The 14,717-nt window shown below is 40.5% G+C and overlaps 1 protein-coding gene and 1 pseudogene across 1 annotated transcript in view; one reads left to right on the forward strand and one right to left on the reverse strand.

Moving 5' to 3' along the window:
* Positions 1 to 3,596, reverse strand: part of SVOP (SV2 related protein) — a 67,482-nt gene extending 63,886 nt beyond the window's left edge. Inside the window, exon 1 of the mRNA XM_065904521.1 lies at positions 3,396 to 3,596. Coding sequence (XP_065760593.1) covers positions 3,396 to 3,430 — 35 coding nt within the window. The 5' untranslated portion in view covers positions 3,431 to 3,596. The remainder of the gene's footprint in view (positions 1 to 3,395) is intronic.
* Positions 3,597 to 9,941: 6,345 nt separating this feature from the next.
* On the forward strand, positions 9,942 to 11,475 carry LOC136145738 (centrosomal protein of 44 kDa pseudogene; annotated as a pseudogene).
* The last annotated feature ends 3,242 nt before the right edge of the window (positions 11,476 to 14,717 follow it).

Genomic DNA, 14,717 nt, shown 5'->3' on the forward strand with positions numbered 1-14,717 from the left:
TAAGTAGCCCTTAAGACAATTCTCATAATTATTGTGCAATTGTGTGTTCAATATTTGCTTCTCCCATCAGACCAGTGCTGTCCAATAGAACCTTCTGCAGTTCCAAAAAGTGCTCTGGGCCCAGGCTGTCACAATGGGGCTACAGCAGCCACTAGCCACATGCAGCTACTAGGCACTTGAAATGCAACCAATGCAACGAAGGAATTGATTTTTCGAACATGACCTACTTTACTTATAAATCACATTTTATAACGTGTGTGCATGTGTCACTTCAGTCATCTCCGACTCTTCATGGCTCTATGGATTGTAACCCTCCAGGCTCCTCTGTCCATGGGATTCTCTAGGCAAGAATACTGGAGTGGATTGCCATGCCCTTCTCCAGCGGATCTTTCTGACCCAGGGGTTGAACCCTTGTCTCTTGTGTCTCCTGCATGGGCAGGCACGTTCTTTACCATTAGCACCACTTGGGAAGCCCATTGCATATTATACATGGACATTATTTCATATACCAACTATATAATTTATCTTTAAATAGCCACATGTGGCTAGTGGTTATTGTATTGGACACTAAAGCTCTAGCTGTGAGCTCCTTGAGGGCAAAGACCATGTATCTCATTTGGTTATAGAATTCCCTGATTTAGGATGATGCTCAGGAAAACTGTTGAATGAATGAATGAATCAATGAATGGATGAACCAACCAATCAATGTAGTCTGCATAATTTGTTTTCATGAAAATCATCCTAGAAAGAAGAGACCCAGGAAAATCTGACTTGCACAAGATCTCACAATAAGGCAGAACTAGATATAAAATCCGGCCTTCTGAATCTCCTGTACGTAGTGCTGCGCCTGAGTGGACAGCAGGTGACAGGTAGAGGTTGTCTGTGGTCTCACACAAGCCATCGCGGAGCTGTTCGTGAAGGTACCTCCAAGTCCTGGGAAGGACCATTTCTTAGACATCCTCACCCCTTCCCCCTCCCCTGACCCTGTAAACAACTTAGTGGCTTGCAATCTATTAACACTTGGCTTCCCGTGAGACTGAGCCTGTTCCAAGGTCCACTCTTGCCAATCCTCCACAAGGCACTCTGATTTTTTAAAAAACCCATATTTCTCTCAGGCAGTCTGTTGCTGGCAGTCCATGAATAATATACACAGGGTGTGGTTTAAAAAACACCTATGTCGTGATGTGAATCCACTCAGATTTACACAGTCGTTCCTTTTATTTTACCTTTTTTTAAAAAAAATAAACGAAGGTTAACATGTTTCAGGGCTAATTTTGACCTCGTTCAAATGTAATTTGGGGGTTGCGGATTACATTCTGGGGGAATCCAGCAGAAAGAGCCTATGGGTTTTGTTTTTACAAACTTTTTTCAGATATCATCATAATCATAATTTTATAAATTATTTTTCAGGTGTTCACAAATATCAACGTCTCTGTATCTGCCAGGCATTTGGTACACATGATCTCACATGACCTTCCCAATAAGCCTATGAATCAAGTACTATTATGATTCCCATTTTATGGCTAAGGAAATTGAGTTTCAGAAAGGTTAAGTCATTTGCTCGAAGCCACACAGCCAGGAAGTGGCAAAGTAGGGATTTGAAGCCTAGTCTGTCTTATTCAAGAGCGGGTGCTCTTAGCTAGCACACAATGTGGCCTCTCTAATAGACATTACATGTATTTATGTGTGTAAAAATCAGGAAAATAATCAAGAAACTTAACACGGGGGCTTGGGAAGAGAGATTTACTTTTATTCTTGTGCTTCTTTTTGGACTTTATCCTATGTATATACTGTTATTAGTATAAAAACTAAATTAATTTAAGCTTAAGTAAAATCCTCTTATTAGGTTTTACTTCTTTCTAATGAAGGAAGGACTTGTCACTCCAGTGTCATGTCTTATCTATTAGTAGATTAAATATACATGAATCTTTGAGTCATTTGCAAAGTTCACATGCCCTGACAGCATTTGAAAATTTATCCCAGTATAACTGCAGTTCCAACATGTAGCCTTATCCTGAATTCCAAATTTCATGTTTTAGTTTCTGGATTATTTTTTATTTTGAGGTAATAGGTTGGTTTTTAAACATGATATTTATTTTCAATGAACGTGGTATGTTTTCCTTGAGAGATCTGCACTCAGGTACACACATTTTTATGGATTCATAGATCGACTTTGGATATTACAACTGGGCATCTTTCAGCATTTGGGAAATAATGCCGTGTTACATAAGACAGGCCATTTGCAGATCAATTAATAAAAGCTTAAAAGTAAACATTTCATTAATTAAAAATTTTAATGCAAATTAATTTTACACTGATTGAGAAGTAGACATCTCAATACCCTTCAGTACTCAGAGCCTCAGACAGATATAGCAGTCACACTAAAAGTCACTTGGGAGAATTCCTCAGTGGTTTATAGAGAGAGAGAGAAAAAAAAAACATCCAAGTCAAGAAAATATACATACTAACAATAATTTATCCTTTCCAACAATTCCAAAGGGGTGTCTGCTTTTACCATCCAAGTGACCAGTGCTTCTAAAAATTAAAACAAAATCCCCATTAATGTTCTTTTTGTTGCTCCATCACATACTCTTGGAATTAGCTTAACAAATCACCATCAGCTCGAGGTTGGAGAATTTTGAATGCCCCTTTACAAGCCCTTTCCATTGCTTGACCGTATTTCCCCAAGATTTTCAGAGCAAATTTGGTATCCTTGAAAAATTCCAGTCCTCTAAGCAGTGTATTCTTGAGTTCCCAAGGATAGGCTGACAGTGAGCCTCACTTAGCTAGCTGTTATAAAACCCTTTCATTCAGAAGGCAAGAGGTTTCAGCAAAGATACACAGCCCTCTCATTCACACACTTCATAAACAACGTGGACTTCGCCGAAGCCTCCTCTCTAGGAAGGAATCCCAGCTTTTTAGAAACCGGTTTGCAACATCAGTTATCATTCCCTTCTAAAAGACCTTGCAGGAAAATTCGGAATTTCACAGCATAGGAGAAGGGCTGGAAAGGACCCATGTCATTGCACGGACTCATCAATTCACTCCATATTTCCAAGCAGCAGCTAATGCTTTCTTAAAACACAGACCCTCCCAATCCCTTTAGGACGAAGAGCAGTTCCAAGGGAAAATATTACACGCTTAGGTCCCCGTTAAGATTCTGACGGATCTGAAATTAAAAAAAAAAAACCGGACTGAGTCAGAGATAACAGAGGCTGAGCCGGTGGGGCTGGGAAAATGGCTTGTCTCCTTCAGGCCTGAGTCTCTCCCCTGAAACCGTTCCCTTTAAATTCAGCAAGGCATGCCGAGATGCTCCCCTGCAGGTTTTCATTTTTTTTTTTTTTTTTTAAATAAGAAAAGCCTGTCTGCCTCTGACTCGCCCCCAAGATACTCACGGCAGCTGCCTGAGCTGGAATAAGTCCTCCTCCATGTCCGCGCTGCGCCAGGACGAGCCCTGCTCATGGCCCTTACATGGTGGTGGTGGATGACGAGCGCGCGCTCGGGGGCTTCAGCGTTAGGATGCCGGACCCGCGCGGCTGGCTCCCTCGGTGGCAGCTGTTCCGGGGAGGGAGCCGCCAGGGACCAGCCCACGAAAGCCGCCGCCGCCAGGAGACCGCGGCGGGAGTGGGCGGAGAGGAGGCGGCGGCGGGCGGGGCGAGGCGCGCGGGGAGAGGGGGCGGGGAGAGCCTCCTGGTTAGCGAAATCGACAGGCTCTCTGGGCTGGTGGTGATGCTCTGGGGTGCCGACAGGGCGCCCGTCAGCCTGTGAAATGGCTGTCTGGGTACCAGTGAGGGCTCCTCGGCTGACGATGCCTTTCTGAAGGTTTGTGTGTAGGGATTCATTTAAGGTTGCCTTCGATATTCTTGGAAACCAGGCGGCTGTCACAAATGCAGAGAATGAAAAACAAAATTTCCGTGCGTTGAAGCCTTGTTTATTGAGCACCTGCTGTCCGCCAGGGCTTTCCTGGTGGCTCAGTGGTAAAGAAACCGCCTGCCAAAGCAGGATTTGATCCCTGCGTGGGGAAGATGCCCTGGACTAAGGAAATGGCAACCCACTCCGGCGTTCTTGCCTGGGAGAGCCCGCGGACAGAGGAACCTGGCAGGCTGCAGTCCTTGGGGTCGCAAAGAGTCAGAGCGGCTTAGCGACTAAACAGCTGTAGTATGCTGGGCAAGGTGATAGTCACTGGGTAAGTGATAAGAGAACAAGTTAGACATGACATTGTCATCACAGAGATGAGATCTTGTGAAATGAATCAAGAAAAAAAAAACTGGGTAAGTTGTGTAGGAGAAAGTCAAAGATCACTCGTTCATTCAACAAGCATTCGTGAGTGATCTCTGCAGCTCTGTGGAATCAAAGATGAATAAAACCCAATTCCTGCCTTCAAATTCCTCTTCATCTTGTTCAGTGGCACCCCTCCCTCTTCCACTAGAACGTCCGCCCCCACTCTACCTCCAAAACGTAAGCTCCGTAAAGGTTTCTGATGTACCCCCAAGGGCCTGGAATATAAAACTTTATTTATGGACACTGAAATTGAAATTTAATATTCCTCACTACACTCAACCCCAGGGCTTTGCTGTTGTGAGCATTCAATAAATGCTTGTTAAACTGAAAACAGACATCTTTCAAGTGAGGAGATTCAGTATCTGCTTTAAGCCATGGAGAGTTGGGATGATAATTTATATCAGAGCTGGCAAGTTGGAGGGTTATTGGTAAAGGCGTTAACTCAGCCTGGTTTACTCAGGACTTGAGTTATAGCACTGAAAGCTCGGTGTCCTCGAAAGTGCTGGATCTGAAGCAAACCTTGACAGTTGGCTGCTCTACAACTGTAAGCCAGAGAAGGGTTTTCATGCCTAAAGGGTTTTGAGTACCCTTAGGTGCAAGATTTCAAACTATAAAACTCTTTACATAAAACTCTAAGACTCAGGAGTAAATCTTCATGACCTTCAATTAGGCAATGGTTTCATAGACACGATCTCAAAAAGCAGAAGAGACAAAAGGAAAAAAAAACAAATATGCTGGACTATATCAAAGTTAAATCTCTTATGCTGCAAATAATACTATCAAGAAAGTGAAAAGACAACCCATAGAATAAGAGAAAATATTTGAAAATTATATAACTAACAAGAGACTAACTCAAAATATGTAAAGAACTCTTGTAACTTAGTAATAAAAGACAAAGAACTCAATTTAAAATGGGCAAAAGATATGAATAGATATTTCTTCAAAGAAGACATGTAAATAGCCAATTATGCGCTTGAAAAGAAAATGTGTAACAATACTGCAATCAAGATACAGAATGTTCCCATCACCCCCAAATTTCATCTCTGGCTGCTCAGACAACCACTAATCTGCTTTTACTGCTATAGATTAACTTGTATTTTCTAGAATTTATGTGAACAGAATCATAAAGTACATATTCTTTTCTGTCTGACTTCTTTCATTCAGCATGGCTTTGAAATTCATAAATGTTACCATCTTTTAATAGCGCATTCTTATTTATCTCAGAATAATATTCTATTGTATGATATGCTATATTTTACTTATTTGTTCATCAATTAATGACCATTTAAAAATTTCCAAATTTGAAGCTCTTCTGAATGAAGTAACTGTGAACATTCATGTACAAGTCTTCCTATAGATTTACATTTGCATTTCTTTTGGATAAATAAATGTTGAAGAGTGAAATGGTTGGGTCACTGAGATAAGGTTATGTTTATCTTCATAGCAAACGGCTAGCTTTCCAAAGCATTTATTGTTGCTGTTTAGTCACTAAGTCCTGTCTGACTCTTTGCGACCCCATGGACTATAGCCCCCCAGGCTCCTCTGTCCATGGGATTTCCCAGGCAAGAACACTGGGGTAGGTTGCCATTTCCTTCTCCAGGGGATCTTGCTAACCCAGGGATGGAACCCACATTTCTTACATCTCCTTCATTGGCAGGTGGGTTCTTTACCACTAGCACCATCTGGGAAGCATACGTTATCATTTTACATCTCCGCCAGTGATGTATGAGAGAGTTCCAGTGGCTTCAAATCCTTATCAACAAATGGTACTGACCATTTCTTTAATTTTCATCATTCTAATATAGTGTATTGTGGTGTTAATTTTTGTTTCCCTTGTGACAAATTATGTTGACCATATTTTCATGTACCTATTGGCCATTTATATATCTTTTTTTGGTGTGCAATGTCTGTCCCAATATTTTGACAGTTTGGGGAAAATTGTGTGTCCTCTTACTGAATTGTAAGATATCATTACACATTATGGATACAGGTTGTTATTAGATGTGTGTACTTATAAAATTTTCTGAAATTTGTGTCATACCTTTTCATTTTCTTAACAGTATCTTTCAAAGAAAATGCTTAAACTTAAATAAGATTGAGATTATCAGATATTTTTTCTTTTCTAATTTAGGCTTTTGTGACCTAAGAAATCTTTGGGGTTTAAATATATATATATATATATATAAAATATATATATATATATATATTTGGCTGTGCTTGGTCTTAGTTGTGGCAAACAAATCTTTGTTTACCTGAAGGTTGCAAAGGTTTTTCTCCTACAAGAAAAACTCCTTAGAGAGTTTTATAGTTTTAGCCTTTATGCTTAGGTCTACGATCCATTTCCAGTAAGTCTGAGTGTTTCATTACATTCTTTCACAATAATATGCTCTCTATATTTTAGGTATCCTTCCTTTTCCCTAGATCTCTATGGGTTATTTGGCCATGGAGGAATAGTGTATCTTGCAAAAATGTATGACTGGGAAGACCAGAGACAGGGCTTGTGTTCTGTGATAGCATCTGTGACCTCGGACAGGCCTGTGCCTGTATGTGGCTCAGTGTCCTCATCTGTAAGGGTGGCACTGGTCGGACCTTAGCCTGCCTGCTGCCCAAGAACGTGGTGAGACTGGGAGGAGATGCTGCAGATACCAGCACTTAGAACTGGCCCAGCTTCAGAAAAAATGTGGGGTGCTATAGCTCTTATTTTCAAATAATCTCTATTTCTCTATCTCAGTATTTTACCCAAGGTAGAGTGTACTACACTTCATTCTGAGCATAAGGAAGATGATTTTAGGTGATACATGTGATAAACAGTTATCCTACTTAAAATAAATACAGCTACTTATTTTTATATATATTAGAAAAATATATTTTGTCCAAATATGAAAACAAACTAAAAACAAAAGAAATTTTAAAATATTTATGTGCTATAGGTAAAAAAACAAAGCTAATTAGATTAAATAGTAAAGGTTATGTCTGGATATGACCAAAAAAATTTAGGATGTTATCCAAACAACAAAAGTTTGTCAAAATGCAGATGCATGAGTATCACACTGATACATTCTGATACATTTGGGTGAGATGGAGCTAAGAACATGCACCTTTTTTTTTTTTCTATTTTCATTCAGTCTATTTTTTAGACTCCACATATAAGTGAAAAATATACAGTATTTGTCTTCCTCTGTCTGACATTTCATTATATGCAATATCCTTCAGGCCCATCCACATTGTTGTAAGTGGGAGATTTTTATTCTTTTTACGGCTGAGTAATATTCCACATCTTTATCCATTCGTCTGTTGATGGACACCTAGGTTGCTTCCATTTCTTCGCTATTGTGAATAAATGAATAATGCTACTATGAACGTTGGGGTGCATGTATCTTTTCAATGTGTGTTTTTGTTTTCTCAGGATGTATACCCAGGAGTGAATTGCTGGGTCATATGACAACTCTAATTTTAGTTTTTCTTAAGCAAGCTCCATACTGTTTTCCATAGTGACCACACCTGTTTACATTCCCTACAAGAGTGTATGAGCAGGGACCTGCACTTCTAACCAGGAAGTCAGGGGATTTTTTGGCTAGGTGGTATAAGGCCCACATTTTAAAGAACATTGTTTCCAGTGTCTTAGTTATCTCTAGCTGCATAACAACTTACCCCAAAACTTAGGACCTTTGAAACATATTGACAGTTATTATCTCACACAATTTCTGTGGGTCGGGAATCCAAGAGCCAGTTATCTGGGTGGTTGTAATTCAGGGTCGCTCATGAGGCTTCAGTGAGATATCAGCCAGGGTTGTGGTCTCATCTGAAGATTTGAATGAGACAGGAAGGCCCATTTTCAAGGTGGTGGACTAACATGGTTGATAAGTTAGTGATGACTGTTGGCAGGGGGCTTCAGTTCTTAACAGGTAGACCTCTCCACAAGAAGATCCTCTCCTAAAAGGAAGCCCTCTTGCACTTTTGATGGGAATGTAAATTGATACAATTTCTATGGAGAACAATTTGGAGATTCCTTAAAAAACTAGGACTAAAACTACCATATGACCCAGCAAACCCATCCCCCGAGAAAACCATAACTGAAAAAGTCACATGTACTCCAGTATTCACTGCAACACTATTTACAATAGCCAAGACGTGGAATCAACCTAGATATCCTTTGACAGATGAATGGATAAAGAAGTTGCGGTACACGTATACAATGGAATACTACTCAGCCATAGAAAAGAATGAATTTGAGTCAGTTCCAGTGAGGTGGATGAACCCTGAACCTGTTAAACAGAGTGAAGTAAGTCAGAGAGAGAAAAATAAATATATATTAGTGCAAATATACGGAATCTAGAAAAATGGTACTGATGAACCCATTTGCAGGGCACGAATAGAGAAGCAGACATAGAGAATGGACTTGTGGACACAGTGCGGGAAGGAGAGGGTGGGGCGAACTGAGAGAGTAGCACTGAAACATACACATTACCATATGCAAAACAGCTAGCTCATGGGATAGCCATGCAAAACAGCTAGCTCATGCATAACAGAGTTTGCTTAACAGGGTGCTCTGTGACCACCTAGAGGAGTGGAATGGGGTGGGGGTGGGAGGGAGGTTGAAGAGGGAGGGCACATAGGTATACTCATGACTGATTCGCCTTGTTGTATGGCAGAAACCAGCACAGCATTCTAAAGTAATTATCCTCCAATTGAAAACAAATTATAAAAAATGAGAAAAAAGGCAGATCCTCTCCTGAGCATCTTCACAACTATCATAGTGAGTGATAGTGGTTCCTTCCATAGCAAGTGGTCCAAGACAAAGCAAAGTGGATACAGGAACGTCATTTATGACCTGACTTTGAAATTTACATACCATCCTTCTCACAGTAAAAAATAAAATTAAAAAAATATTTATTTAATTATTTTGGGCTGTGCTGGGTCTTCACTGCTGTGCGTGGGCTTCCTCTAGTCGTGGTGAGCGGCAGCTACTCCCGAGTTGTGGCACGCCAGCTCCTCTTTGTGGAGGCTTCTCTTGCTATGGAGCACAGGCTCTAAGACAGGTGGGACTCAGTAGTTGTGGTGAACGGGCTCAGTTGCCACTCTGAATGTGGGACTTCCCCCGACCAGGAATTGAACCCATGTCCCCTGCACTAGCAGGCAGATTCTTAACCTCTGGACCACCAGGAAAGTCTGTCCCAATAAACATTTGGTCACACACATCTGCTGTATTTAACGTGGGATGTGTGACTGCAGGATATACAAGGTCTTTGGGGTCATATCTTGGAGGTTGGCTACTACACTCAGCTTCCCTTCTGTGTTGTTCTGCATGTTTGAAACTCTCAGAAAAGACAATTGGAAAAAAACACAGAGTCTCTGCCAGGAAATGGGGTGACTAGTTTAACTGATGGCAGAAGTTAATTCTGCTATCAGTGAACTCTTCTGGGCCTCAGTTTCCTCACCAGTCAATGAACTGACCTCTGATGGCCTCTTCAGGTGAGGCCCTTCCTGATTAGGAAAATAAATAAGAGTGACATAAGATGTTATGATCAGATGTTCTGGGAACCAATGTTCTAAAGTCTTACAGGGCTTCTGTTTGAACAGGAGGAAGTGATTTTGAAACTAATGCCATTCTTTGTTAATGGAAAATAAAACAGGAACCTACTGCAGCGGTGCCCCGAATACAAACGGTCGGCGCGAGAAGCGCGCCCCGGCGCCGTCGGGCCGCAGGGACTCGTTGCAGGAGGCTGGGCTCCCGGGTTCTCGGGTTGCATATGCTACCACCTCCTTTGCCCGTTGTGCGGGGCTAGAAGCCTTCGGAGCCCTTTCTTTGCTGGGCCGTTCTGGGTGAAAAATTAGATAATTTGCAAAGCTGGAGTTGAATCAAAGGTTAAATAATGGCAACAGGTGACTTAAAAAGAAGCTTACGGAACTTAGAACAAGTGCTTCGCTCGCTAAATTATCCTAGAGAGGTGGATTGTGTAGGTTTGGTAAAGGGAGATACAGCAGCCTCTCTGCCCATCATCAGCTATTCCCTTACCTCATACTCACCCTATGTAGCAGAACTGCTGGTCGACTCCAACGTTGAGCTCCTAGCAAAGAATGACTTGCGCTTCATAGATACTGTCTATAAGCTTCTTCGTGATCAATTTAATTATAAACCAATCTTGACCAAAAAGCAGTTTATTCAGTGTGGATTTGCAGAATGGAAAATCCAAATTATATGTGATATTTTGAATTGTGTGATGAAAAAGCACAAGGAGTTGAGTAGTCTTGAGAAGACTCCATCACAACAAAGGGAAAAAACCAGTTCTGCTAAGTCAGAACCTTGTTCAAGTGCTGAGAAGACATCTACTGAACCTGTGGGCATTGATGTCACTGGCAGATTTATGACTTCAGGAAAGAAGAAAGCTGTGGTGATCCGACACCTGTACGATGAAGATGGTGCTAACATTCCTGAAGACACAGAAACAGATGTTAACGAAGCATTTGTTGTTTGTGACTTAAAGACTGCTGAAATAACAATTCCTGAATTACAGGTTTCTGACATTAACTGTGAGCAACAAGATATAAAAGTCAATCCTGAGGTTACTGCATTACAGTCTATGCTTGCTGAATGCCAAGAAAAGCTAAAGAAACTGACTTGCATAGAAAGTAGATTAGAATCTTTGGAAGAAAAAATGAAAGGGAAAGTGATGGTGAATGAAAAAACCTGGGCCAATCTTCTGAGTCGTGTCACTCTTCTCGAAACAGAAATGCTTTTATCTAAAAAGAATGATGAATGTGTAGAGTTTAATGAGATGAGTGAAGACTATGCTTCCAGTAGTGACATGGACAGTCTCAATCCAGATAGAAAAAGCAAAGAGGAAAGGCATGCAAATATTCCTTTGTCCTCTGGTTATAGTACGGTGTCATCAGATTCAACTCCCAGAACTTCAACTGTTAATTACTGTGGTTTGAAAGAGTTCTCAGAGGAAACAACAATGCAGAAAATGGAAAGGATGAAAAAAATGTTTGAAGAAACTGCAGAGTTACTGAAATGTCCAAATCACTAATTATAGAATTGTCTGCATGAACTTCTCTAGGACTTTGGCTACTGTACATGTTGTATATTTTAAAGAGTTCTCTATGCAATTTTAATACACTGGAATGTTCTTACTAGAATTTGAATTCCATTTGGTATATTTGCTTTTTGGTTCCATATTGAATAAATACTTAAATATTAAAAAAAAAAAAAACAGGAACCTAGTCACTGTTTAACAACATATATATTCACAACAGATAGGAGGAGACACGCAAAAAACCAGAAATGAGTTCTTGGAAACTTGTATGCGCTTGCTGGTTTTAAAGGGAATACATGTAAAATACAAACTGATTAACCACATAAATTAGGTAATAATACCCACATTATTTATTACAAATTAATTATTTTTATTATTAAGGGTTTATAGTGAAGAGCTACATAGGAAGGCTTAAATGTGGGTTTATTGTGAAGATCTGAGAGGTAAAGTGAGCTTAACAACTGGGTTTAAGCATCTCTCTGGAGATTGGAGATCCTACCAGAAAAGGAGTGTTTGAGTTACAAAGGTTGCAACAATTCAGAGCTACTGCATAAAGAAAGACACACTTATATTATTCATCTCTTAAAAGTGTTTCTAGTTATGAAAGAAATAAATGATCATGATAGAAATTCAGATAATAAGAAAAGCATTCAGAAGAAAATAAAACTTACTACTAAACTACCACAAAGAGAGAACCAGAGTTACCATTTGGGGACTATAGCCTTCCAGCCATTTTTTGACACAGGGACAGTTAAACATAGAGAACATAGATGCCATTGAAGCATATGGTCATAGAAGCCATTGAGAACATAGATGTCTTCTTATAAATTTGGGCTCATATTTATCCTATTAAGTGGTCTGCTTTTTCAATTTTCACAAGCTTCTAATGAATATGTATATCTATATTTTTACAAGAAGGAACATCAATTTTGATGCTGTCTTCCCACTGTAGTTTTTTAATTTATTCCTTTGTCTGTGTCAGACCTCAGCTGCAGCATGGGAGATCTTCGGTTACTACTGCTCAGTAGTTCTGGCTTGCGCTGACTTGTTTGCCTCCCAGCATGTGGGATCTTATTTCTCCGATCAGGGAGGGATCAAATTCACGTCCCCTGCATTGCCAGGTGGATTCCTAACCACTGGACCACTACGGAAGTCATACCCCTGTGTTTTGATGATGCTTTTAAAGTTTTTAAATTGTTTTTTGATTTTTTTCTTATTTTTGAATAATAATGCACGCACATGGCACAAAATACCCAAAGACAAAAGGTTGCCCTCAATCACATCGCTGTCTTATCAGAGGCCAGCAGTGTCTCCAGTTTCTTAATTATCTCTGTATTTATAAACATTTGTTCTCACACAGTTAAAAGCATTCTCTTCCATTGCCCTGCACCTTACTGTTTTGGCCTTAACAATGAATCTTATAATCTCCTTTATCAATACACAAGAGCTGCTGTATTATTTTCATAGCACATAGTATTCCACTGTATGGGACTACTATAATTTTTCTAGGTATTCAGATTTCTTCTCATTGTTTATTATTCACAACAATGCTGCAATAAATACCTTTATTCTTATGTGTGTGTGATAAATAGATTACTCAGTAGATCACAGGGTATGCAGATTCGTCATTTTTGTAAATAGTCCAAATTGCCCAGGACGAAATGGTACCCATTTACTCTCCCACAGGGATGCAGTATTTTTCTCTGAGACACGGGGACTCAGTAGTTATGGCACGTGGGCTCAGTAGTTGCTGCGGGCAGACTTAGTTGCTCCGGAGCATGTGGAGTCTTAGTTCTCTGACTGGGGATTCAACCCAAGGCTCTTGTATTGCAAGGCAGATTCTTAACCACTCAACCACCAGGGAAGTCCTCTGAAGTGGAAATTTTAATAGAACCTGCTTGGCGGGTTTGTTGGGAGGATGGAATAGGACAGTGCACACATGTACTCAGTACAAGGATCCAGCCACTAGCAAATGTTTGGCAAGTGCTTTCAATTATTATGTTTACAGACAAAGGAAGCGTGAAACCCAGTGTACTAGTCAGGATGCTCCATATTTCTCAATTTTAATTTTTAGTAGTGTAAGTATAGTTAGGTATAGCGCACATGAACAAAAGCTTCATAATTTTTAGGCTTATAAATGGGTTCTGAGACTAAAAACTTTGAGAATCACTGAACCAAAACATTTATTTCTTTGCTAAAGCAGTTGCAATTACTTGCTCTGGAGTTGCAGGAATCGATTAGAAGGGAGGGCAAGTTCTCTCTGGCTCTAATATTGTTCAGTGTAGTAGCTACTGGTCACATGTGGCCATTGAGAACATAAAAAACAGCTGGTTCAAATGGAGAGGTACTTAGTACAAACATGTGAAAAATGTTAGTCGCTCAGCCCTGTCTGACTCTTTGTGATCCCATGAACTGTATGTTGCTTAAGTTACGTTTAAGTTGATTTACGGAGAAGGCAATGGCAACCCACTCCAGCACTCTTGCTTGGAAAATCCCATGGGCAGACGAGTCTGGTAGGCTGCAGTACATGGGGTCTCAAAGAGTCGGACACAGTTGAACGACTGAACTGAACAGAACTGTATGCAGCCCGCCAGGCTCCTCTGCCCATGGATTCTCCAGGCAAGAATACTGAGTGTGTTGCCACTCCCTAAGAATGTAAATTATCTCATTAAGAATTCTTACATACAAATGACGATATTTTGAACATATTGGGGCAAGTGAAAGATACTGATAAAAGTAATCTACCGGTTTTTTCACTTTAATGTGGCTACTAGAAAATTTAAAATATGACCTTCCATATATGCTATTGGACAGTGCTATTCTTGAGAAACAGATTTGCCTGACAATCTTGTTTCCACCACTTACACCTGTGTCAAAAACTTACTATATCTCTGAATTTCTTGCGTTTCCTGGGATGTAAAATGTGGATAATGTAAGTGCGAAGATTAAATATTAATAATGCATGTGAAGTACTTAGCAATGCACATAATTAAACAATAGGATTGGTGGCTGTTATTATTCAAAGTCTGATTAATCTATAGATGCCGTCAGGATGGTCCACACTCTCCTTAAAGGCCCTTCTTCTGCGACCCGTTTCCACTCCGAAGACAAGTTGTGATCCCGCTTTCAGGAGGGAATCGCCCTCTTCACACCGAAAAATAAAAGTGAGCCAGGGTCCCTTCTGCAAATCGGACAGTTGTATGTAAGAACGGGGCCCGAACAAAACTTGAAAACCAAGAGGTCCCAGGCCACAGGGCCTCCCTTAGTAACCAACGCCGACATCCGTTGCTAAGGGAGAAAAGGAAGTACAAGGTTGTGGTCCTTCGACTCTAGTCTTCCGGTGAGAGCCACTTCCGGTTCTTCTGGCAGCCCGTCCTTCGGTCTACCCTCCCCGCAGGA

This window comes from Muntiacus reevesi, chromosome 13, assembly GCF_963930625.1.
Source record: "Muntiacus reevesi chromosome 13, mMunRee1.1, whole genome shotgun sequence".
Classification (NCBI taxonomy): domain Eukaryota; kingdom Metazoa; phylum Chordata; class Mammalia; order Artiodactyla; family Cervidae; genus Muntiacus; species Muntiacus reevesi.